The 23,976-nt window shown below is 37.0% G+C and overlaps 1 protein-coding gene across 11 annotated transcripts in view; it reads right to left on the reverse strand.

Moving 5' to 3' along the window:
• ANKRD44 (ankyrin repeat domain 44) overlaps positions 1–23,976 on the reverse strand; it is a 289,820-nt gene that overhangs the window by 8,123 nt on the left and 257,721 nt on the right. For all 11 annotated transcript variants that reach the window (XM_088794450.1, XM_088794447.1, XM_088794444.1 and 8 more), the window contains 8 exons: positions 22,973–23,174; positions 18,882–18,969; positions 17,691–17,808; positions 16,124–16,340; positions 12,169–12,256; positions 3,986–4,069; positions 2,574–2,719; positions 2,008–2,090 (listed from right to left, as the gene is read on the reverse strand). In XM_088794450.1, coding sequence (XP_088650576.1) covers positions 2,008–2,090; positions 2,574–2,719; positions 3,986–4,069; positions 12,169–12,256; positions 16,124–16,340; positions 17,691–17,808; positions 18,882–18,969; positions 22,973–23,174 — 1,026 coding nt within the window. The remainder of the gene's footprint in view (positions 1–2,007; positions 2,091–2,573; positions 2,720–3,985; positions 4,070–12,168; positions 12,257–16,123; positions 16,341–17,690; positions 17,809–18,881; positions 18,970–22,972; positions 23,175–23,976) is intronic.

Genomic DNA, 23,976 nt, shown 5'->3' on the forward strand with positions numbered 1-23,976 from the left:
TGATTAAGAAACACTGGACAGAGACACTGAAAAATTCCAGAAAAATCATTTCATTATGCTGTAAATTTAAAATGAACATCCTCCACCTAAACACATTTTATAAAGCTATTGTCTGAGTAATTTTTTTTTTCTTTTAAAAAGCAAATAGTTAAAGGGCCCTAGATGCTCCAAGATTCTGAATAAGGTGTACTAGAACTTGGTTCATATAAATTTGACCTGAAACAATAATATTTCTAAAATAATTTTTAGAATTAATGTCCAGAGACCTGAAACAGATACTAGTTCAGCTAGGTCAGCTGGTATAGAATTAGAACAGAATAGAATTAGGAGTATTCTTCAACATTACTTTTTAAACATAAGTCAAGTCCCATCTCCTTTCTCAAGTCTTCAATGATCACTGCAGTGATCCATCCATCTACCCCTGGAATTCCCATTACTCCTATTATCTGTATCACTCACCATTTACTGCCCTGCATTGTGAAAGGACTCTTTTTCAAGTAAGCTCATTTATTTCTTCCTCAACCAAGAGAAATTATCTCTGAATTTTATCACAACAGATGGTTGATCATTTAAAAAACTCAATTGATAAGTCAGAGACCCTTTCGTGATTTCAGGCCTGCGCCCTGTTAAGGGGTCATGGCTTCCTACGCCCTTGCTCCTCAGAGTGTGGCCTGCAGAGTGGCAGCATCGTATACCCTGGGAGTTAGGAATGTTGCATCTTAGGCTCCACTCCAGAGCTACCAGAGTCAGAAGATGCATTTTAACAAGATCTTCAGGTGATTCAATGGCATAATAAAGTTTTAATAGCATTACACTTCTATTCATGAAAACTACACCTTGAAGTAAACTTCATGAAACTGAGCACTTTCTGTGGTTTCCATGAGCTTCCTAGAACATGAAGTGTGAAAACGCAAGCAATGAAAGGAAGAGCAGAGACTCCTTGTACCACTTGGTATAGATGACACCTGTAATACTGTAACTGTATTGAAATAAACCACTATCACTGGTGTCAAGTGGCGTCAGACTCTAATGCTTCATAAGGGAGACCCTTAAATACAACTTTAGAAATGTCCATGGAGGTTCCATTCTGATGCACTGCTGATGGAGTGTTAATGGCTGTGACTTCATTACAGGGTAATTTGCTCTTTAAAATGTTCATAGCCTCAGAGTCAATAATTCATATTTAAGAATTTATTTTAAAGGAGTAAGGATTCCTAAAGAAAGATTTCTCCACAAATATTATTTATAGTAGCTTATATCTGAAAACAAGCAAATGTCTAACAATAGGGATGGGTTGAACAAAGGATGGCATATTTCTAAAGTAGAATATCACACAGTTTCTAAAACACTATAATATGTCTAAAAGAAAGATATTCAAAATATGTGACTCATTAACAAAAGCAGGTTATAAAGTAGTATGATCCCACTTTTGTAAAATCATACATTTACATATATCATTTATTTTTTATGGAAGCAGGGACCTTGAACTACATGTGAACACAAAGCTATTAGAAACAAAACAAAACAAAACAAAAACTAAGTGCAGCCTTGGCATTGAACTAGACACCAGAAAAAAGGAGAGGGCAGACATGCACATGAACATGTTTATTTGCCTCACAGGAGAATATTTTTTTGTCTGTGTTATTACAATACCTTCAAATGAAAACAAGTAAAACTGCTCATATTTCAGAAGCCATATATCTAAGGTCCTAACTTGTGTTTAAAACCAAAATGAGGTTCCACAACCATGGAGACAGATGCAGTGGCAGCATCAGTCAGACTGCAGCAAGGATGCAAGTGGCAAATGCCATGAAAAGCATATCCCCACCCACTCCTATCTGGGCCTGCCTTTGCCTCTCCCCCTTTGATTCTGTTTCGAGTTGACAACATCCTGGGAAAATGTACATCTGAATTAAAAGCCATGATACACACTTCTGAGATAGACAGAATGTAAGTGTTATAATTATTGTAACACTAAATAACAGTGACTCAAATTCATTTACATACTTTACTACAAGCCAAATGTAAGGGTGTGTTCGAGTCCTTATCCTTTACAGTCAGATCAGCCTGGGCACCATTCACCAAAATATCTATAGAAAAAGCCAAAAGAGAGTTACTCAGACTACATGCCAATTACATGCATTTTGAAGAAGCTGCTACAGAAACAATAACTTTTAAATTAGCACAGCTCACGTAATATTTAATGTTTTTAATGAAAAAAGGAGTAATTTATTGTGATACTTGTTCTATCCAAATCCAAGGTCTATAGGCATTACTTTTAATTGTCTTTACAGTTTCGTTATTTTCAGATAAAATGATTCTGTTGTTATATTTGGCTTCTAAATGTCAAGACATTTCACTGCAGAAAGGTTGGCTCACTTTGATAGGTCCATCAACCATCAAGTAACGGAGGACTGCAGACAATTAGCAAGTAGAATCTGGTTGCTTAAATAGAACATTTGTGTTTGTTTGTTTTTTACATGTACAAGCCAAAAAGATAATTGATTTCTTGATTTTACGTTACTTTGGTTTTGGAGAAGCATAAATGTGCAGTCCACACATCAAGCACATACCCACAGCGCCTGCCTGCCCATTCTCAGCAGCCATCATCAGTGCTGTTTTCCCCGAATTGTCTGCTGTGTTCACTTGAGCATTGTGTCTCAGAAGTAGCTGCAAGCACTCCACGTGATCAGCAAATGCTGCTGCATGAAGCGGTGTCCTAGCAATTTAAAACAAGCATGATTTAACTTCCTTTAAACTTAACACACTCTCTTTCTGCAAATGCCTGAGAAACATGTGCATGGTGTTGTCGTAGGGATTTCAAACTTCTCAGTATATAGAGATAATGATCAGGTCTCCTTTAAAGGCCATTCAGGGTGGGCACTAGGGTGTCATCTACCTGGAGGGGAAAGGTGGTGACTCTGGTAATGAAATTAGCATCTTTTTCCCCAATTCTTAAAGTTAGTTTCAGGCGTACAAAGCAGCGTAATAGTTAGACATTTACACCCCTCACAAAGTGATAACTCCCCTCCCTCAAACTACTATCCCTCTGACATCATATATAGCTGTGACAATTCCATTGACTATCTTCCCTATGCTGTACTCCATGTCCCGTGACTACATATATATTTAATTATAGTTGACATCCCATATTATTAGACTGTGTAGATACACGACCAATGCACTGTACATCTGAAATTAGCATCTTTACTGACCCTTTTAATCTTGAATTCCAGTGACTTCTCTCTCATCTTTGATAAAGATACATTCAAAATTAAGCCTTAAAATTGTAGATAATTGGCTATTTAAATTTTTTAAGAGCCCACATCATCTAATGTGGATAGTTGATTTCTTTGGAAGGAAAATTTGGCATTATGTGTCAAAATTAAAAACTACTGACCTTTTAACAAAGTAATTCTACTTCCAGGACTTTATCTCCTAGATATACTTGGTCATATGAACACATACATATAGTAGTAGACTGTTCATTGCACCACTCTTTGGAATAGCAAAATATTGGAAACAACCTAAATGCCCTTCAACAGAGGGCAGGGTGATTAAATTATAATATATCTGTTCAAATGAATAATACGAAGCTTTAACAAGAAAATGGTAATCTTTATGTTCTAGTATGGAAAGATCTCCAAGACATACTAAAAGATGAGCATTGCTATAGAATACTTCTATTTGCATAAAAGGAATATTAGCATATATATTTTTATATATGTTTGTAGTCATGTGTAGAAAATATTTGGGAGAACATAAAAATTTGGAAAGAACAGTTTAAAGTGGCTTCCTCATTGGAAGAGGCTGGGGTTTCTGGGCTAAGAGGAACATTTCTTTTAATTATATATTCTTTATAATATTTAAAATTTTAAAACCATGCTTATATATTACTTTTTCAATGGGGAAAAAAAAGATGTTTGGCTACTCTGAAACCACAAAACAGAGACTAAGATTCATCACAAAAAGAGGCATCACTTACCTGCCTTTGTCATCTCTACAATTGACAATACTGGAATCTATGGCTCCAAGTAACAATGATGCACAATTCTCATGATCATTTATTCTAAAATGAAAATGGATTTTAAATTTAAAAATTTTGCTAGTAAAAAAATTATATATCCCATCCTACTCGATCCCCCTATGCACTATATATTTAACAATCTGATACTTTAAAAAAATCTTATGCAAATATCTGTGACCTACGTTCTGTTGAAATGTTTAAAGAAGACAATTTAGGTGATACAAACAAACTTAACTTATTTAATACTACATGAATCAGGCAGTTGCCACTCTCAAGAGTTTGATTAATAGCCTGATTCAGGAAGTGTTACAATTTGTTTATATCACCTAAACTGTCTTCTTTACATTTTAACAGTTTTGGCAACAAGGATAGGAAGCTGACTGCTAAAGGTTGAGGGACAAGGTATAGGCAAGGTATCCACTGAAATTTTTGAATTCACCAAAGGTGGTAAGTCGCTCATGGATTTGAATGCTACTCTCTTGTGTGCAGCTCTCAGATCCAAACAAATTTTATCCAATTTTTTTTTTAAGGAAAGAGGTTTATTAAAGTTCCCAGAAAGGTTTTGGGATCCTGAAAAGGTTCTGGGACAGTTACATTGGGACTCCACAGTAGGTGGCAGCCACTGATGGACTAACAGGGACTTCTAGAAATAAAGTAAGGCAAAAAATGCAAACTTTTTTGACCAACAGAACATCAAAATCTAAGTGGGCACAGTCAGATCATTAAAAGCCATAGGGTATCTGCCACTATAAAGAAATTTTGTGAAAGGAATAATAGATTTATTGTTGATGGGAATCTTGGAAGCCAAAGCTGAAAAATTAGAGGGCATTGGTTGAGCACTTAAAACCTGTTAGAATGCTTGCCACCTAAATCTAAGACCCCTGTGCTAAGATAAATTGGTCATGAGACAGGTTAAATTGACACCAGATCACCCAGCAACCTCAAGAAAATGTCCATGTAATGAGGAAGACTATAAAACATCACAAAATCCCTAACCCACAACCACCTTCCTCTCAAGTCTTAATTTGGCTCCAAGAGACTCAATGCTTAACTTGAGCATTAGCTTAGAAATGGTATTCTCAAATTTGAAAGAACTAAGCATTCCACCTTCCAGGAAACCTCCTTATTTTATGTCTAAGAACTTTGGTCCTGAAAGCTGTATGTATCTATAAAAATGGCAAAAAAAAAAAAAAATCTTATTAAGACAACCTAGAATTACAATGGCCATTACGGGGAATGTTGCAATTAGATAAGATTGTTCATTTAAGAAGAATACTTGAAAGCAAGGCTTCCCAAATCAACAAACAGAATCGAATATCTATTTTATTGGTATGCAGAAGTCTGCAAAAGGCTTCACAATTCCAAAATAGTTTCATTTCAAGATTGACTGCCAAAGGCTAATGAAAAATTAACAAAGATTTTAAGACTAATGACTCCTCCTACTCCCTCTCTGTCCTCCTTTAGCTGAGTACTCAGCATCAACTAATCCTCTATCTGAATTGCCTTTCCACTCTGAAGTGACTATAAGACCATAAACAAAGTTCTTCTCAAAGCCACAGCTCCAAGTCCAGAAACCTAAATCACAGCTTCAAGTCCAGAATCCTAAATCAATACCTGAGCCTCTGCTGTTGTACCTTCACAGGGGGTCCATCATCAAGACACTAGCCCAGAAATCACTGTCTCACCTGCAATTAACCAAAACACTGGAAAAACGATGATCCTTGAAAGTTTTGTGCAATTAGAACATCTCCAAATCTACCTGAAAAGGAGGAACCCTATATGGGCCCCTCCCAGGGTTGACAAGACTTTGAGGGATTCTCCAGCAAACAACAGTTGTGCCCTTAAACAGCTATGAGGAAACTAAAATTAAATTAATGGAAAAACTTTTTGTCAAATGCTGGTAGATACTGAAACTATACTTTAAACGTGACTCATTCCAGTGTTTACAGATGGGAAAGATGGCAGAAGCTGACAAAAGGTGAGAATTCTGACTAGAGTCAGCTCTTCCTGATCTCTCTACTTCCCATCAAGAAAGGAAGGTAAAATTTCAGATTATCCCTTCCTTTCCAAATTTAGACTCTTGTGAATTTAGTTTTGGAGTACCCATTATTTACTGATCCTTTTCTCTCCCAGGCACAGCTATTGCTGCCCTTTAAAAAAAATTGAACAGTTATTTTCTCTTATTGAGATATAAGCATATAACATTATATTAGTTTCAGGTGTACATGATTTGATATTTGTATGTATTGTGAAATGATCCTTACACAAGTCTAGTTAACATCTACCATACAGTTACAAATTTTTTTCTTGTGATGAGAACTTTTAAGATTTACTCTGTCAGCAACTTTCAAATATACAATACAGTATTATTATCTATAACCACCATACTGTACATTAGTTATTGCCTTCTTGTTTGTCCTAATCCTTCTTTCTTTTGGTTATCTTTGGGAGTAGCTCTGGATCTTGGGATGGTAGTGTCTTTTGTACCCTCTTTGGGGACACCTCTGGCACCCATGAGGTTGTTCAATACTGCCAGGAATATCTACTGTCCGTCCTGGCTGAAACTTGACAAGATATTTGAAGGGAGTTTTTTAAAAAGTAGCTCTATGGTCAGAAATTGGCTAAATTGGAAGTTGATATTCAGAGCCTGGTTGGAACATTTTTAGGGACTTCTCCCCTTAAGCTAAAATGAAACTATGTACCCACAAAGGGAGGGGGATGGGGGGAATTTCCAAAGTCAAACAGCTCAAAATCTAGAATACAGAAATTTTTTATTTCTATCTTAGTTGAAGACCTCCATAATATAAAGAAGCAAGTTGAAGATAACATAGTTTCATGAGTGGGCCTGAACTTTGATATCATTCAGGTTGTAACCCAGTTCTTTAAGGAATTAAAACAACTATATTTGCTTTAAAAATTAAGTCTCTATAAGAACATAAAAGCAGGCGGCTGATTGGCTCATTGGTTAGAGCTCAGTGCTCATAACACCACGGTCGCCAATTGGATTCCCACATGGGCCAGTGAGCTGCGCCCTCCACAACTAGATTGAAAAACGACTTGACATGGAGCTGCTGGGTCCTGGAAAAACACGCTGTTCCCCAATATTCCCCAATAAAAAATTTAAAAAAAGGAACATAAAAGCTGCCTGCCCCAAAACCTCCCCTATTTATCTCAAAAGGTTTGTAGTTGTAAAAATTCTGAATTTAGGAAACAAAAGTCACTCTAGGAGGAATTTCCTTTTCCCATGTCTTTGATGTGTAAATGTTTTCTACTGAGTCTTCTCTAAGGAACAAAGTGCTATCTCTTTGAAATGCAAACTTCAGGGAGCTAGTTGCTATTAAAAGAGAAAAAAGGGCCGGCCTGGTGGCTCAGGAGGTTAGAGCTCCATGCTCCTAACTCTGAAGGCTGCTGGTTCGATTCCCACATGGGCCAGTGGGCTCTCAATCACAAAGTTGATGATGGTTCAACTCCTCGACTCCTGCAAGGGATGGTGGGCTGTGCCCCCTGCAACTAGCATCGGCAACTGGACTTGGAGCTGAGCTGCGCCCTCTACAACTAAGACTGAAAGGACAACAACTTGAAGCTGAACGGCACCCTCCACAACTAAGATTGAGAGGACAACAACTTGACTTGGAAAAAAGGCCTGGAAGTACACACTGTTCCCCAATAAAGTCCTGTTCCCCTTCCCCAATAAAATCTTTAAAAACAAAAGAGAAAAAAAGTCTATTTGGAAATAAAAGAAAGAAAAATCTTAAAAGTCTTCATCAATATTAGTAAAAAGTGTAACCATCTGAGCAGGTAACTTAACTTATTCCATCTGTCTGAAACACAATTTGGATCCAACTGTTCTTTTATGAACTAATGAGTTTTGCATTATCATACATGTTTCATAGCTAAAATTTTAAAACAAAATTGATAAGATCTCTGTTTATGTCTGTCTATAAATTTATGTATGTCTATGAATTATATGTATGTTATAGATATGTGATTTTTTTTCTACCTCTGGTTGCTAATGCCTAAATTATTTTGTAAAGAGCTCCATTTAATTGGCTTAAAGAAAATTAGGCACTTGTATAAATCAAGTATACTCTCAGAAATATAGAAATTAACCCAAGTGTTTTTCAAGTTCACATGACCTAGGATAATCTTTGGCAAATAAAAGCTAGTTTAAGTTTGTTTTAATGTAATTAAAACAGGCATGTCTTCAGACTTATTAGAATTAAACATATAATGTGGAAACATGACTTTTTTTCTACTTAGGTTTATTAAAAGTCAAATAAGCTGTTATGTTACCTCTGTTACAGAATTTGTCAGCAAGAAAGATAACTAAGATGATGGTTAGCTGTTTAACATCTCCAAAATTTTCATGAGTAATCTAAACATAATTGTTAAGAGCAAGTAAATTAAATAGATGTAAGATAAAAGTCTATAAATGAACATTTCAATGTATGTATGCTTAAAAATAGTTTTCAAAATCTTTCTGGTAACTTGAAAGCTTAAAATTACATGATAACTCAAATGATGGGTATTCAATGAATATATAGATCATTTTCAAATAAGATGAAACACTCTTAATTACTAAAACATAAGTTTTAGTTACTAAACATAACTAACATTAATTACTAAACATAAGTTTATCGCTTTTGCCCTCCTTTTATAGAGGAACTAAAGATATTTAAGTCTATTAATAAACATGCTTTGTGCCACTTGGAAAAATTTACTATGAGGAAGAATATACTTTTAGCAATTATGAAATGTATTTATAAGTTGCTAATCCACAGAATGCTAGTGTAACAGTCCACAGTTGCTTACTTCTTAGTTTTCACCAGTAATTAAGTTTCTAGGATTAAAAATTCTCGTCAATTAAAACTACTTAGAAATAGTAAGAGTGAAAGAAAACAACTATGTACGAAAGTAGAATGTGGTTTTTTTGGATAACGAAAGGTATGAAGGATATATATAGAGAGAGATATATGTATATATCTCTCTATATATATTTTTTGGTACGAGAAAAGAGAAAGTAATTTTGCTCTAAAGTAAAAGGGCTATTTATTCCAGAATGAGAAAGAGAGGGAAAAAGAGAGGACAAAATCTGAATGGAAATTTAAAAAAGTTGTAGAAGGAATCTTGGGAAAGGAATTTTATGTGTGGCCAGGCTGGCTAAGATTGGAATACATTTATTTAAGTTTTTTTTCTAAATTTAATATCAAAAGTACACTAGTGCAAAATCAGAATTTGTTTTTTTCTCTGCTAAAACAAAGTTTCCTTAGGTTACTGGTGTGCTCTTAAATAAGAAATTGTAAAGAAAGCTTTTTTAAGTAGTCTGTTTTTTATGTAATCTGCCCGGAAAGCAGAGTTTGTGTCTTGCAAAAATAATTTCCTATGCTTTACTCTGTTTATCACGTCTTTGATTACTTAAGAAAACCCAGTCTTCTCAATATGAAAAGAGCTCCAGTTTTTTGTTTGTTTTTTCTGTTTTTTACAATTACGTAACTTTTTATATTTCCTTCGAAGTCTTTCTCACTTTAGTTAAATGGATAACTAAGTGTTGTTTCACAGTGACCTATGATCCTGCCAAACTTCACAAAAATCAAATTCTAAATGAAGTCTTTTCAATCTTGAACTAATTGGGATTTTCTAGAGGGTCTCTGGAACATCTCAAAAGATTTGTTCCCTCGCTGTATAAAAATAAATGTCAAATGAATCAGGCTTATTTGATATACTAAATTATAGAGGAAGCATTGTCAAATAAAATGTGATGCTTAATTTTCATAGGTTATATTTTTATGGGTACAGATTATTAATATGTTTTCCAGAAATTATATAAAATTCCTAAAAATCTGACATGTCCTGATATAATGTTATCAGTCATAATTCCAGTTATCATCTTAAAATGTTGTGTGCCACAGAAATAACCAAATTTCCTTGTCAATTCCATTAAAATGAACTCTCAGCAGATCTTTAACCATGGATATTTTAAAGTCTTTTGTCATTTTCAGACAGTTACTGTTTTTTTGCAAAAATGAGATTCTTGGTAAGGACTCTATCAAGAACTCTCGACCACTGCCAAACTACAATGTGTCAAATCTTGGGTGCATATTTCACAACTGAAAAAGGCTCCACCTGACATTTCATCCTGTGAACACATAGCTGACCTCAGAACCAAATTGCTCAGAAGTAGCTGACATTGAGGTAGACTGCTTCCTCCCAAAATGTCAGATCAGGACCATTTCTTTCTATTCCTTCTTCCCTCTCTGACCATTCTTTTTCTAATTTTTACACCATGAAGGTCTTTATGACTCTCTGGTCTGTCTTTTGCCTTGCGCTGGAGTAAGCAGTGCCATTTTTACATATCGCCGGCCATTGCAAAGAGGGGTAATCCAGCCACCAATTGACTATTGGATTTGCTACGATGCTGGTGATCCTGTAGTTCTGCCTGTCACAAACTGCTCCCTGATTTCTAATGCCTCAGTTTCTCTGGAACAAGCTCACTGGATAAACACTTCTGGGGGACTGAAGACGTTACATGCAACACACAAACAGAACAACTGTTTTTAAAAATCTCTCCTCTTTAGGATCATTTCTTGACTTATGTGATTCTAGCTGGTTTGGTTCATGGGGACCCTGGCTCAGAAGCACCCTGCAAATCTTAGGAACACTTCTGCCGTTATTAATAATAATAATCTTCTTGGTCTGTTTTGTGTTCTCTCAAGGGTTGTAGATGTGTGTACATAACCACCAGCCAGCTAACAAATGGTCTCCTTTCAACTGGACTGATGAACTTGACATCATCTCCTGTGAAATATATACCGACACCCAAAGAGGAAATGGTAACTTAGAATAACTGCAACACCATCTTTCACCAAACCTCTTGCTTGACCAGAGGTTGATCAAAAGGGTGGTGGTGGGGGTGGGGGTGGGGGGGGTTGTCAAATTGATCACACATTAGCATTTACTTGGTAGGCCATCACTACCGATTCTGGGAAACCACATCAGCAAAACAAAACTTTTCAGTTTCATGTTCTTGTAAATGCTCCATCGGCCCAGAAGTCAGACCATCTACGTAACCAACCCGTGATCGCCAAGCTACACGGGTGATTGCCCTATTCCTATGGTAACTGAAATAAGCCCAGATATTTAACCCCAGCCGTTCAGATATTCTTATTCCTTCCATTCCTTTTTCTCTACTCTTTATTCTGTAAAAGTTTCCTGCCTTCTGCCCCAGTTCTCTGAATTCTTGAGAGTGGAGACTGCCTGCTCTCAAAGTGTTAAAGTTTTTCTTTGTTTTTGTTTTTTTCTCCTAAATTGTCTTCTTTAATCATTTAACAGTTCTAATGGCATACAATCTGTAACCCTAGAATTTCTTCAGAAACCTTACATCCAGGAAGGAGTTTACTGCATACCATTTATACAAAGCATCACTGTAGGTGTTTTGGGGATATGAAAGTGAAAAAACAAACAAACTGGTTCCTTCAGATTTACAATCACTCCTACTCTTTATTGATCCATTTTAGGCCTCCAATATCTTTCCACTCAAATGAACAAGCTTCATGTGAAGTTCAGAGATCAGGCATAGGCAAAGCACTCCCAAGTCTTAGGCCCCCAGGCTGACCATGGTTCCCAGCTGAACACCAGTGCCAGCTGGTCTGGAGTCTGAACAATGATTCATACTATATTAGAGCAAAAATTACATTTACCAAAAAAAGAACTTATTACATATGAAGAATGGAGAATTACAATATATGAAAAGTCTTCCTGGTAGAAAATGTCTTTTCTAATCATTGAAAGGCATATTGTTCCTAGCTCCAACTTATTTTTAGAATTTGGCAGACAAATGGGAAGACGATCTGAAGAGCTCTTCACATGGTGTGTAATGTGTCTCCCAGTCCACCTCTTGATATAGTTTCCCTAAGGTAGTATGTGAGCCTCTGTGGAATTGTGGCCATCCACAAAAAGCTCCTGGAAAGTCATTAACATTAGGGACCATACTTTGCTATCAGACCTATTTGCCTTTAGCAGAAAAATGGAATACATTGGCATTATCTGTAATGTAAAAGCTTTTCCCTTCTCTAAAAAGCAATTTCCCTATGTGCAGTAAAAGAATTAATGCAACACCATTAACTTCCAGCATTTCTACTTACATTGCACAGTGCAGTGGAGTAAAGGGATTACCAATAAATTTGCGAAAACATTTTTGCTCCAAAAGTACCTCTATACAGTTTTCATTACCTGCAAGGAATCAAAAGAATTTAGGAAATTTCCAAGAAAGAAATTTTGTTAAACACAATCAATTTTTGTCATTAAGCATTGAATTCTGGCTAATGAATTTTCCTGAATTGAATGAATATTCATTCTCCATGGAATAAATCCACAAAATGCCAAAATGTTATTAACTATGCTCACAGATGTTCCAAGACATAATGAATAAATAAAACAATAAAGGCCATATGGTTTGGTGGAAAGAAACAGACAGAGAAGTGACCTCATTTGCAAACAGAATAGATTCTATGTTACTCTCAGCTCTTGATAGATGCCTAACATTAAGTATGCCTCGCTTTGCCCATATTTGTAGTAGGAAATTTCTCTTTCACCCACATGAATAGGTTAGCTTATATTTATGCACCCTAGTGAAGGAGAAAGATGTGATTGATAGAAAATAGATTTGAGATAATGCAGGTAAAAGGACTTTGACTGTAAAATACAATATAAGTATTTAAAATAGCACCAAGACCAGTTCCTGGCATATATATGCCAAATAAGTATTTTTGTTTTAAAAGTAGATGAATGAATGTGAGGAATTATTTTCAACAAAATGACAAGTAGTTTCCAAATCAACTGAATTTAAGTCAGGCCCCAGCTCTGTTAGCTTACTTTGTTATGTTATCTAAGACAAATCACTTCCGATTTGTGAACCTCAATCTCTCATGTATGAAAAAATTGGACTAGGAATATTGCCCTACCGATGTCACAGGATGACAGGAGCTTTACTTGGTAAAGCACCAGGATGTGGTTTGTGAAGTAATGGACAATTGTTAAGGCAAGAAGGCAAAGCTTTTTGGCTGCGGAATACAGACTGTTGTCCTGGAACCTCTTGGCTGAACTCAGTGCCAAATTAGAGTTCTCTTATGATCTACCTTAGAATAATGTAGAATGGACAAAAATTTTAAGTATTAAAACACAAATCAAATCTTTCTTTCACCTATAAAAAGAAAAAGTAAAACCGCTTTTAGGAGTATTAAGAAACATATGAAGTAATGAATATTAAAATCCTCAAAATTGATGCAAGTTTTACTATTTAGCTTTCCATCTAGTATATCCGACCCTCACTCAAACAGTCCCAGACACTTCAACCCTCTCTGTTGGTATCCATTCCTCTAAAGGATTTAGCTTAGGAAGCATCTACACATACCATTCCTTGGAGACTATCTGAAGCTCAACCTAAGGGTCTGTGTGGATAGGACTGGAGGTCCTTGAACGAGTTTCAGTATTTCAAAGTAAAGGGGATTCTGGGAAGATGGAAGCTTGAAACTTGGACCTGGAAGAAGACTGCACTGGAATTGCTTATGAAAGAACTGCTCCTCTTTCCCTGATTACACCTGGAGAGGCCTAAGAATGGAGAGAGACATGCCATTCTCTCCACCCTCACCCCATTCCAGACGACAGGATGTGCTCCGGTGGGTTTGCCACCTGCCCTTATAATCAACACTCTTACTTCATCTTCTCCTTCCTGTCAGTTTCCCAGTGCCAGAGAGATCTCACAGCTTGACTCAGATGGGGGTTAGGGAGCCCTCATCCATTAATAGGTTTAAAAAAAAAGTCACAATTCTCCAGTGGCAGAGGGAACAAAACCAAGTTCAGCAAGTAGAAAATTTGCTCAGTGAGAGTACTGAGGTCAGAGCCAATGATAAAAGGGGACTATAATAAAAGCAAAATGAAAGGTCTTAAATTAGAGCACCCCAAAAATCTTTCTGGACCTAGTAATCATAGTTTCTGAGTAAAAATTTTAGTATAAGAATTGAAAATGGAAAAATAAAATTAGAGAAGTAGAGCAGATAACATGTGGGAAAATATCCATATAAATTTAGGGGCGGGAGACTTAAGCAATACTGGAAACCTTGGTCCCATAAGATAAAGTATGACAGATCCAACTAGATAAAAGCTCAAAATTTGTGCATGAAAAAAATGTCATAAACAAGGAATAAAGACAAATGGTAGCCTGAACGAAAACATAGGTAACACACATAACACAGAGGATTCATATCTCTAAGACAAGGTGCTCCAACAAACGTATGAGAAAGGATAAACAACTCAACAGAAAAAAAAAAAGAGCAATAGATGGAAAAGGTAATTTTCAGAAGAGGAAATGTAAATAAATAAACACACAGGGAAACACAAACAAAAATAATGAGATAACCTTTTTTCGTCCTTCAAATTGACAAAAATAAAAAACTGATAAGGGCTGGCAAAGGCTCACGAAAATAGTAAGTTATACGAGTACACATGTTTGGTGGAATACTAAATTATGATATACTTTTTACAAAGTAACGTGGTATAATTTATTAAAATTAAAAAATATACATGCCCTCTCAGCAATAATTTCACTATTGGAAACTTATCTGACAAAATTTAAGGTACCATAATAGGAACATACACACTGCAGCATTGTTTGTAACAGGAAAAAATCTGAAAACAATCTGAATGTCCATCAATAGGGATCTGGTTAAATAAATAAATTCTGGTACATGCACACATCTATATCTATCTGCTATGAAATAATATACAACTGTTCAGAAGATCAATCAATACTGATACATATTAACTTGTAAGGATATCTGTTGTAGAATGTGTATAGATACAGAGAGGAACAAAACTAAATCCATCTCTGTCCTGGATTTCTTTCATGCTGTGACCTTTGACCAACTTCACTGCCCTCAGCAAGCATAACAAAGCCTTCAAGTTGATGATTATCTGTGTTCCATAAAAATATAGCCATAAATATTTTTGTAGTTATGGCCAGAATGGCATGACAACCATGATAAATATCAAACTGGTGATGGTTTGGATTACAAACTATCATCCATCAAAAGACCACCAGGAGGTATGGCTCTGGATGCAAACTTCGTTCTTTGTCTTGTCAATCATTAGTACCTGAGTTATACTATAAAAAAAGTACTGTAACAGGGGTCAGTTAGTAAAGAATAATCTGTGCAGGGTGCTAGGTTGTCTGTCTGCTCCAACCTTACATCCCTATAAGCAAATTACCCTATAATAAATTCTGTTATGTTCTATGGAGTAGCCTGCATTGTTCTTCTGTCTGAAGATACCTTCTAATTACAGTGGTCATTACATCTTTGCCCCACTGTCGGACAATATGTTAAGCAAACATAACAAAAAAGAAAATTATAGAATGATAGTTACATGATTCTAGTGTAAAAAAACAGATTCACGTACATTTGTATTTATACTCTCAAAGGAAAAATTATGAAAGGTACACACCAAATTACATCAAAAAGTAAGTCTGGAAACAGAGTAACTTTACTTTAGACACTTCAGTATTTTTGAAATATTACAATTAGTATGCATTTCTTTTTCACTCAAATAAGTGAAATAAAAATTTTAAATCTGCCAAATAACAAGTGCAACAAAATAAATGGGGGTTATGAGATATGAAAAAGAAATGTCAAAAGACAAATCATCTAGTAGTCAGAATAGTAGTCAATTGTGACAGATTATTACATTATATATTTTTTGTTTGTAGCTACTATTATTTTAATTCCTTATAGGGTCCCTGGTTTTCTCATGTAAATGAGAAACCAATTAAATTGGATTATTTCAGTCCATCAGAAGTTCTGATTAGGAGTTATATGTTACTGATTAACAAAAAGGGGGAAAGTGAATTTTTACTTCATATAAGCATCATGGTAGCCATGGAGAGGAAAGTATTAATAATGATAGAATAAAAAGGCATCTTGGGTGCAGAAAGATTGGAAACCATGGTTTACGGCATTACGCTATATTCTCACCTCCATTGAGATCACAGTGGTGCTGGGGTAGGAAGCCTACCAGACGGAATCAGTCAAGAGACAATCAACTCACCATTGTAACAAGCCCAGTGCAGTGGCGTGTAGCCTTGGTTATCTTTGAAAGAACAATCTTCCTTAGAAGGTGCCATCTGGAGCAGCTCACTCAACCATGTGGCGTGGCCACGAGCAGCCGCATAATGCAAGGGTGTCCTTCCTCTGGAATCTTTACAGAGAATTGACACTTCTCGTTCCAGCAGCATTTGCACACATTCCTCATGTCCCGTCATAATCTGATGCATTACAAGTAAAAACACAAAACAAACCTCAGCAGAGCAGAAGACTCAGGAAGTGACGCAGTTGGCTACAGAAGGCTGGGCTCACAGGAAGTGGACATAAAGGCCTGAGCCTTAAGGAAAGCAAACTCTGCCCTACTGTAGAGGAGAGAGGCAGGACAACCCAGCAAGACTCATATCAGAAAAGTGTGTGTGTACTTCAGCATTTTGGAACCATGACTCTCCAAACACAACCATGAACGGGATCATGATATAGTGGAAAACATCAGCTTTAGAATCAGGAAGATGTGAGTTAAATCCTGGCTTCCCCTAGTAAAACTTGGACAAGTCAAGTCATCTCCCTGTGCATCATTTTATTCATCTGTAAATGAAGACAGTAATAATGAACTCATAGGTTGTTGTGAGGACTAATGAGATATGTAAAGACCCTCAGCCTGCTGCACGGCCCACAGGAAGAACCCAAGAAATAAGGACTACAATTATGACATTGACCACTTAGAGTTCCTCTTCTTTTCATTGACCACGGTGTTCAGCAACATCCCCAAATAGCACTTTTCTGCTTTTGTTTGATTCAGTTTCTTCAACATGCTTTTAAAAACAGTTCAGTAAATATATACAAAGGATTGTGCACAGGATACATATTTCAGCAGGATACATATTTCAGTGGGAAATTGTCACAGGATACATATCTCATGCGGGGAGCGGGCCAATATTTATAATAAAGAACAATCAAAAATAGCATGAATACTCCAAACTAAGTTATCACTGGAATACATTATGACACCTGCACACAATGGACCATTAAAAATGAAGCAGAAAAATACTTAGTGACATGGAAAAAGGTTCTTGATAGTCTAAAAGAGAAAAAGTAGGTTCCAAATAGCATCTTCAGTATTCTCTTTTTTTTTAATTTAAAATAAATCTACATACAGAAAAAAAAAAAAAGATTGGTTATGTAAACCAAAAAACAAAAAAAATGGTTATCTCCAGGATGTAGGATTACTGGTGATTGTTATTTTTCTTCTCTGGGCTTTAAAAAACAAAAATATTTGGCAAGTTTTCTATGACATGCAAGTATTTTGTAATGAGAAAGTGGAATGAATTCTACCAACAGTAGGTGTTCCTGTATCTATTATCACAATCTAACATGAAATCTCAAGAGCAGGACCTATGAGCACCTGACATTATTTTACCTTTGCAAAAGATTTTGTAATTTCTTTTTGACTGACTGAGGTTAATTGGCTCTCTTAGGAAACAATCTTTTTACTAAAAATTCATACGAGAAAGAAAAGAGGAAATATGCTTACTACAAAATTTCTTGACCAAAGCTGAGGAAGATGTACATACCCCTCTGTGTAACGCTGTGCATCCCATGATGTCAACGGCATCTACATTTGCTTCCTTTTCAAGTAACAATGAAACAGCATCAATGTGTCCATATGCTACTGCAAGCATCAGTGGGGTTCTAGGGAGAGAGATAAATTAGGCTTTTGAAAAGATTTTCTAAAAGCACTCAACACTTCCAGTGGTAGGACCTCCTTCTCTTTGACCCTTTGTCTCTCTGTCACATTCTTTCTCTCTGTCTCTCTCTCTCCCTGTCTCTCTCAGTCTCTCTCCTTGACAGTTGCTTAATATTTTTTGAATGTCCCCAGTGTGCTATATGCCATTTGGAACAAGCTATCTGCCTCTGGTCTTTAATGGCCACATGATATGGTGTCAGCGGAATGATTAATACGGGTGGGGCAGGGAAAAGTTCCTTCTCAAAATGTTCGTTTTAATCCCATCATTTTCAAAACTTTGTAGCATGTACTATCAATTGAGTAAGGAGACCCACTTGCTTTTATCAGAGCATACCTACTTCACAGTTTTCTATGTTGGCTTCTGCTCAATATTTCATTTGAACAGAGTTTCCTTGCCTTGAGGAAAAGTCTGACAAGTCTAGAGGAAAGAACAGAGTGCTTGAATCCAGGAGGTGAGCGTCTACGTCGGACTTCAACACTAACTCACATATCTGGGTTGAGTCACTAGTGCATTTTTGCTCTGCTTTTTCTATTTGTAAGAGAAGACTGGGTGTAGGAATGGGCTAACAGATGGAAAATACTTTGGAAAAACAAACCCAAGAAAGGATAAAAATATGAAGGATTTTTATGGTCAAGATAACTTCTTGAGGTCATTGCCATTATTAATTTGAAAATGGGAATGTAGCAGCTTCACAAGAGGGTAAAAATGAATAGACAGAAGAAACAAAGGAGGGAATATTTTTAAAAGGCCAGGATACATGGCCACAAACATAAAAAGTTGGCTGTTTTTTATCAAGACACACACACACACACACACACACACACACACACTTTTCTTGGCTAAGTATACTCTAGCAAAAGTCACCTCATTATTCTAGGGCTCTCATCCATGAATTTTACTTAAATATATACCCCCAATCTAAAATTCAGCAGTCAGCCCTCCTAGCTGCTTAGCAAATTACCCGATTACCTGTTGTGACTGAAATGTCAACCCCAGGCCAAGTGTGAAAACACTTACTGTCCTTTGGCATCTTTCACGTCCACCACTTCTGGGTTGTCTGCAATTTCTAGTAATAGCCGCAAACACAGTGTGTGACCATTAATTACTGAAAAAGAAAATAATGGACATTTTTTTAAACACATCAACGCTATGCATATCTCTCCAAAGTGAAATTTACTTGGACTTCAAATCAGTGGTTTTCAATCGTTGCTGACAGATACCCCCAGGTTGTCAGTTCATACTCGCTGCTGGATGCAGTGTGCTCCAACGTTTATTTTACTAATCCATCTTCTCCTTTCTTCCTATCAGAGCACTTTGGTCCTTATATAACTTTTCCCTGGTTCCTATATTGAGCCTTATTTTCCCTTAAACACGATGTCCTTTCTTATCTCCTTGAATGTGACTGATAATCTCTCCACACTTTCCAATTATCCTTTTCGTTTCTCTAAGAGAGTCATCCAATACTATATAATCCTGTGTCTAGCCCTCCTCCAGCCCTTTTTAAAAAGAAGGAAGAAGGGGGCAGGATAAAGGAGAGAAGGGGAAGGAGAGGATGGGAGGAGGAGGGAAGAGAGGAAGTGAAGCAGAGAGAAGGAGAGGAGAGGAGGAGGGGAGAGGAGCGAAGAGAAAGAGACCGCGAAAGAACAGGTCCTGCCTCTTTTTCCCTCGGTCATTTTACATTCTGAGGTAGACACTGAGCAACAAACAGTTCTGATTGATTAGCAGTGACTCAAAGCAAACCCTCAAGGCGGAACGGTGTACGTGAGCCATCAGCTCACTGTTCACTGATTGATTGACTGGACTCACAGATGGGCTGCCTGTGGCTGCAGCTCTGTCCCGGAGTTCCTCAAACCACAGCCCGCTGTTTCTCTGCCTGCCAGTGTCTCAAGCACGCTGGTGTGGTGTGAGAGGTGTGGCCCTGTAGCCTCACACCCCCTGGTCCCCTCTTGTCCACTCCTTTTCCCACCCCTGCAAGCTCTGACTCCAGAGCACACCTCACTGTGTCCCAGGCACTGCCTGGCCTTCACCCCTACTCGCCCAGCAGACCTGGGCTGGCAATGGGCAAGAGATGCAGCCTTGACCGCCTGGATACAAATACCTGGGTGCATCCTTGTGCACACCAGGAAAGATGCTTCTTTTAGGAGTGGTGGTGCCTCAGGGGAGAAGATGACAATCCCAGGAAGTAAGGTACTTTCCTCCAGCTTGTTGAATGGAACCTGAGGCTTCACAACAGAGATGGCCTTCCACTCAGGGAGTAGGATGAGAACATGTATGTTTAAAATTAAATGTGAACGTCTCTCTGAACAACGAGAACACTATAAAATGCATTGGATTTACCTCCTTATGGACGTGGAGAGAGAAGCAGAAAATGCAGCTATGTTAGGTTGATGAAGGCTCTTCTAAAAGCTGCATTTTACAGTGCTTTTTATTGCATGCCAGTCAAGACAGAATGCTAATTTAACAATGACACCTTTTTCAGGGACAGTACATATTAGAAGTAGCTCACATGTATCGACACGACTCAAATGAACTACAGAAATAATGCCCACACTTTGTAGACTATTGCATTCAGCTCTTTCTCACCAATGTTCCATTTGCATATCTCAGGAGGAAATTCTGGAGACTGGAGTACAGGCGATATACTGTTGTTACTGTTATTTATTTGTTTGTTTGTTTTAAATATTACATTGTATCTGTTACCACTGGTGAAATATGCAAGTAGTTTAATGTATGCTTAAAAGGAAATGAACAGCAGAGAACTGACAGCTAAATATTACAGGAGATGGGTTCATAAAGTGAAGGTAGCGTATTTTGATTGATGCCTCTTTCTATGTCAATTTGATATTCTTCATATACTCTCCTAATAGTTCCAAGGATGTTTGATTTCTGGCTAAACAGAAAAAGGGAAATAAATCATCTAAGTTCAGATCACTTACCCAGTGTGTAGGCGAGCAAACCGATTTCTACAGTAGTGCTTTTTTTGGGGTGGGTGGGTGGGGGAGGTATACTGCAGCTTTTTGAATTGAGCTAATAGCCCTCAGGTAAATGTAAGTCCCCCTCATTGTGAAAATGTAGCCAAACTAGAATTCTTGTTGGCTTCCCACACACTAAATTTTCCCTTATTTCCTTCTAGCAAAAAGATGCTAACATCTCCTTAGCCGTGCCCTGCCAAGTCCAGCTTTGTCTCAGACTCTCTCAGCCTCTCCCTGGCTATGAGTGACAGTCATTTCTCATGCTGCTCAAAGACCACAACTGTCATTGCTACTATCTGTGCCAAAACCTCTGATATCCATCCTGGCTCCTGCTCCTCAGAGTATTCCCTGCATTTGAAACAACAACAAGAAAAAAAAAGGCCTTTCAAATGAGTTGGAAAAGATTCTGGACATGCAGATTCTCAAAGCACAGGCTAAAGCTTCCACATAGCGGACATTTTGTGGAGGAGAGTCAAATAACGCCGTGTTTTTTCATGAATGACAGGAGGGAAATTCAAAATGAGTTAGTCTTCTTGACCACTAGGGGGCTCCATTGGACCACAGCCTATATCACAGTGGCAAATAACTGACTGATTATTCTTCATTGTTTACCTGTTTACAAAGGCGATTTCCACAACGAAAATAGGCCCTTTGTAATTATCAAGAAGTACACAGTATCTAAAGCAGGATGCTTGCCTTAAGAAGAGGTAACCAGTTTTTAAAAAGGAAAACTAAATGTGAACTTTACAATAATACCAAGAATGTCTAGACTATCAAACTTTATAAAAACACCAAAAAGACTAAATGTGATAGGAAATAAGAATTTATAATTTAACCATACCAACCACTGCTGACCTCATGGCTAAAGTATTTTTCAGGAACAATCATTTCAGGTAATTAGGCAACAGCCGTTTTGTTGTTGTTGTTTTCAATCTCCATATTGTTTTGCTTCAGTGGTTTGGAAATTTGGGATGTGGGTGGAAATACTTATATGAGGCCTAACATTCTGAGAAAAATTTCCCAAGTAACAAGAATCATTAAGTCTTCTGAAAAACTATTTTCACTCCTTTGTTTCCTCAATATATCCATTATTTAATGGTGTAAGACAGTTATTTCTCATTAAAAGACAGTATTTACTATCCTGATCAAAGGCTGATATCATTGAATTCCGGACTGCAAAGAAAATTATGCCTTAGTTGAGCTAGATTCTCTTCCACATTACCTTTGTATCTGTGTATATGTCTAGCAGTGTTTTAATACAGTTTTATTTTACGTATATTAGAGAAAAATCCCAGAGAAGGCAAATTACTTACTTTTTGATATAAGCATGCACTTTTTAAGAGTCTCTAGTTTTACACTTGACACATCAAGAATCAGAGCAAAAGCTAAGAAGCATCATTTAGGCTGGCACAGTGATGTACTGATTAGATTGCTGTGTGATGACTCCTTTTATGAAATAGCCCAGAAATATCCTGAACTTTATGCTTTAAAATGCTGTGTGATTTTGTTCTCTGTAACTTATCCGAAAATCACATTATACCTTGCACTTTTTTCAGAAACTTTTGTGATAAGTCTTGGCCAAAGGTTCTGAACTCTCTTTTGAATTAAGAAGATGACCAGAAGGAGCACAGAAGAGTTTTAGAGCTATATTTATAGGACTGTACTCTGTGTGACACGATAATAACAGACACATCATTATACATTTGTCCACATTCACAGAATGTACAACACCAAGAGTGAACCTAATGTAAACTACGTAAAATAATTATGTAGGTTCATCAGTTGTGATAAATGTACCACTCTGGTGAAGGATGTTGATAGCAGGAGGCTGTGAATGTGTGGGAGGCAGGGAGTATATGGGAAATATCTGTATCTTCCTCTCTATGTTGCTGTGAACTTAAAACTGCTCTAAAAACATTAAGTTTTTAAAGAAGACCAGAGCCTGTCTGGTCAGAGAACACCAATCATCTCCAAGTGGATAGCAAGCCAAGCATTTCGGAAGAGTGTAGGCATATCAGATATAGAAAGAAAACGAATATTTAAAAAATTGGGATGGAAGAGGATGCTGCTATCTTTTTATTCAAACTCATAAATGGGCTATAAAACTAGGGTAACCAAGCTCTTGACAAGACCTACCTGAGGCATGAAGTGGAGTTCTTTTGGTTACGTTGTCTTTCACAAAGATGGATGCGCCCTGATTAATAAGTGCTTCCACACATTCTGAGTGTCCCTTAAAGGCAGCCAGATCCAGAGCAGTGCGGCCTTTCTCATCCCTGATGTCCAGGTCCACCAGGGACTGCAGCAGGACTTCCAAGGCTTGATGATGCCCATTGTAGGCCTGCAAAAAAGAAACCAATGACACAAATGCCTGCTCACCTCAAACCCCACAACCATCTACATGAGAGGCTCAGCCTCCAAGGTCACAGATGGAGACCACTCCAAAGAGCACATCAGAAAGACGCTTGGGATAATTACGGAAACACAGGAAACCAAAGAGAATAAAAATCATAACACATAAAACTGACAGTTATACATGAATTCCTTTATGTTCTTTCTCTTTTTTCAAATAATTTTCCCCAAAGGCACTAAATGTATTAATATATTCTTATATCTATCAATCTACTAATACTGTAGCTGAATACATTGATATATTCTTATATCTGTCAGTTCAGTCCTGAACATATTGACATAGTCAGAATATTTTTTTCAGGAGACTTTTCTGTTAAACTTGGAGGAAAAAGTTACTAAAAACATGTGGCTTTCGTAATTCAACAGAAGCATACAGACTTTGTTACAGTCCAACATTTTAATTTCTAACCATGTGACCCTGAGTGAGTTTAATTTCACTTAGATCTTTCCTCATCTATACAATGAGAACAATAAAAGGTGCCTTCCAGGGAAGCTGAAAAGAGATAAAAATTGCACAGGCTTTGCATAATATCTTGTACATAGATGATGCTTCCTCCTCTCTCCTTTATTTCTTCCATTGATTATAATGAAAACAATTATGGAAATATGTTCTATGTACCAGTGCCAAGTTCAGAGTTATTATGAGGGCCTGTGCTATGTTAAGGTTAAAAGGCTTCATATTACTAAAAAACAAAATTATAATAAGTGTGAAAAATTATTTTTATTAAATC

The sequence above is a fragment of the Rhinolophus sinicus genome, chromosome 17, assembly GCF_057876585.1.
Source record: "Rhinolophus sinicus isolate RSI-liver-muscle chromosome 17, RSI-T2T, whole genome shotgun sequence".
Lineage (NCBI taxonomy): Eukaryota > Metazoa > Chordata > Mammalia > Chiroptera > Rhinolophidae > Rhinolophus > Rhinolophus sinicus.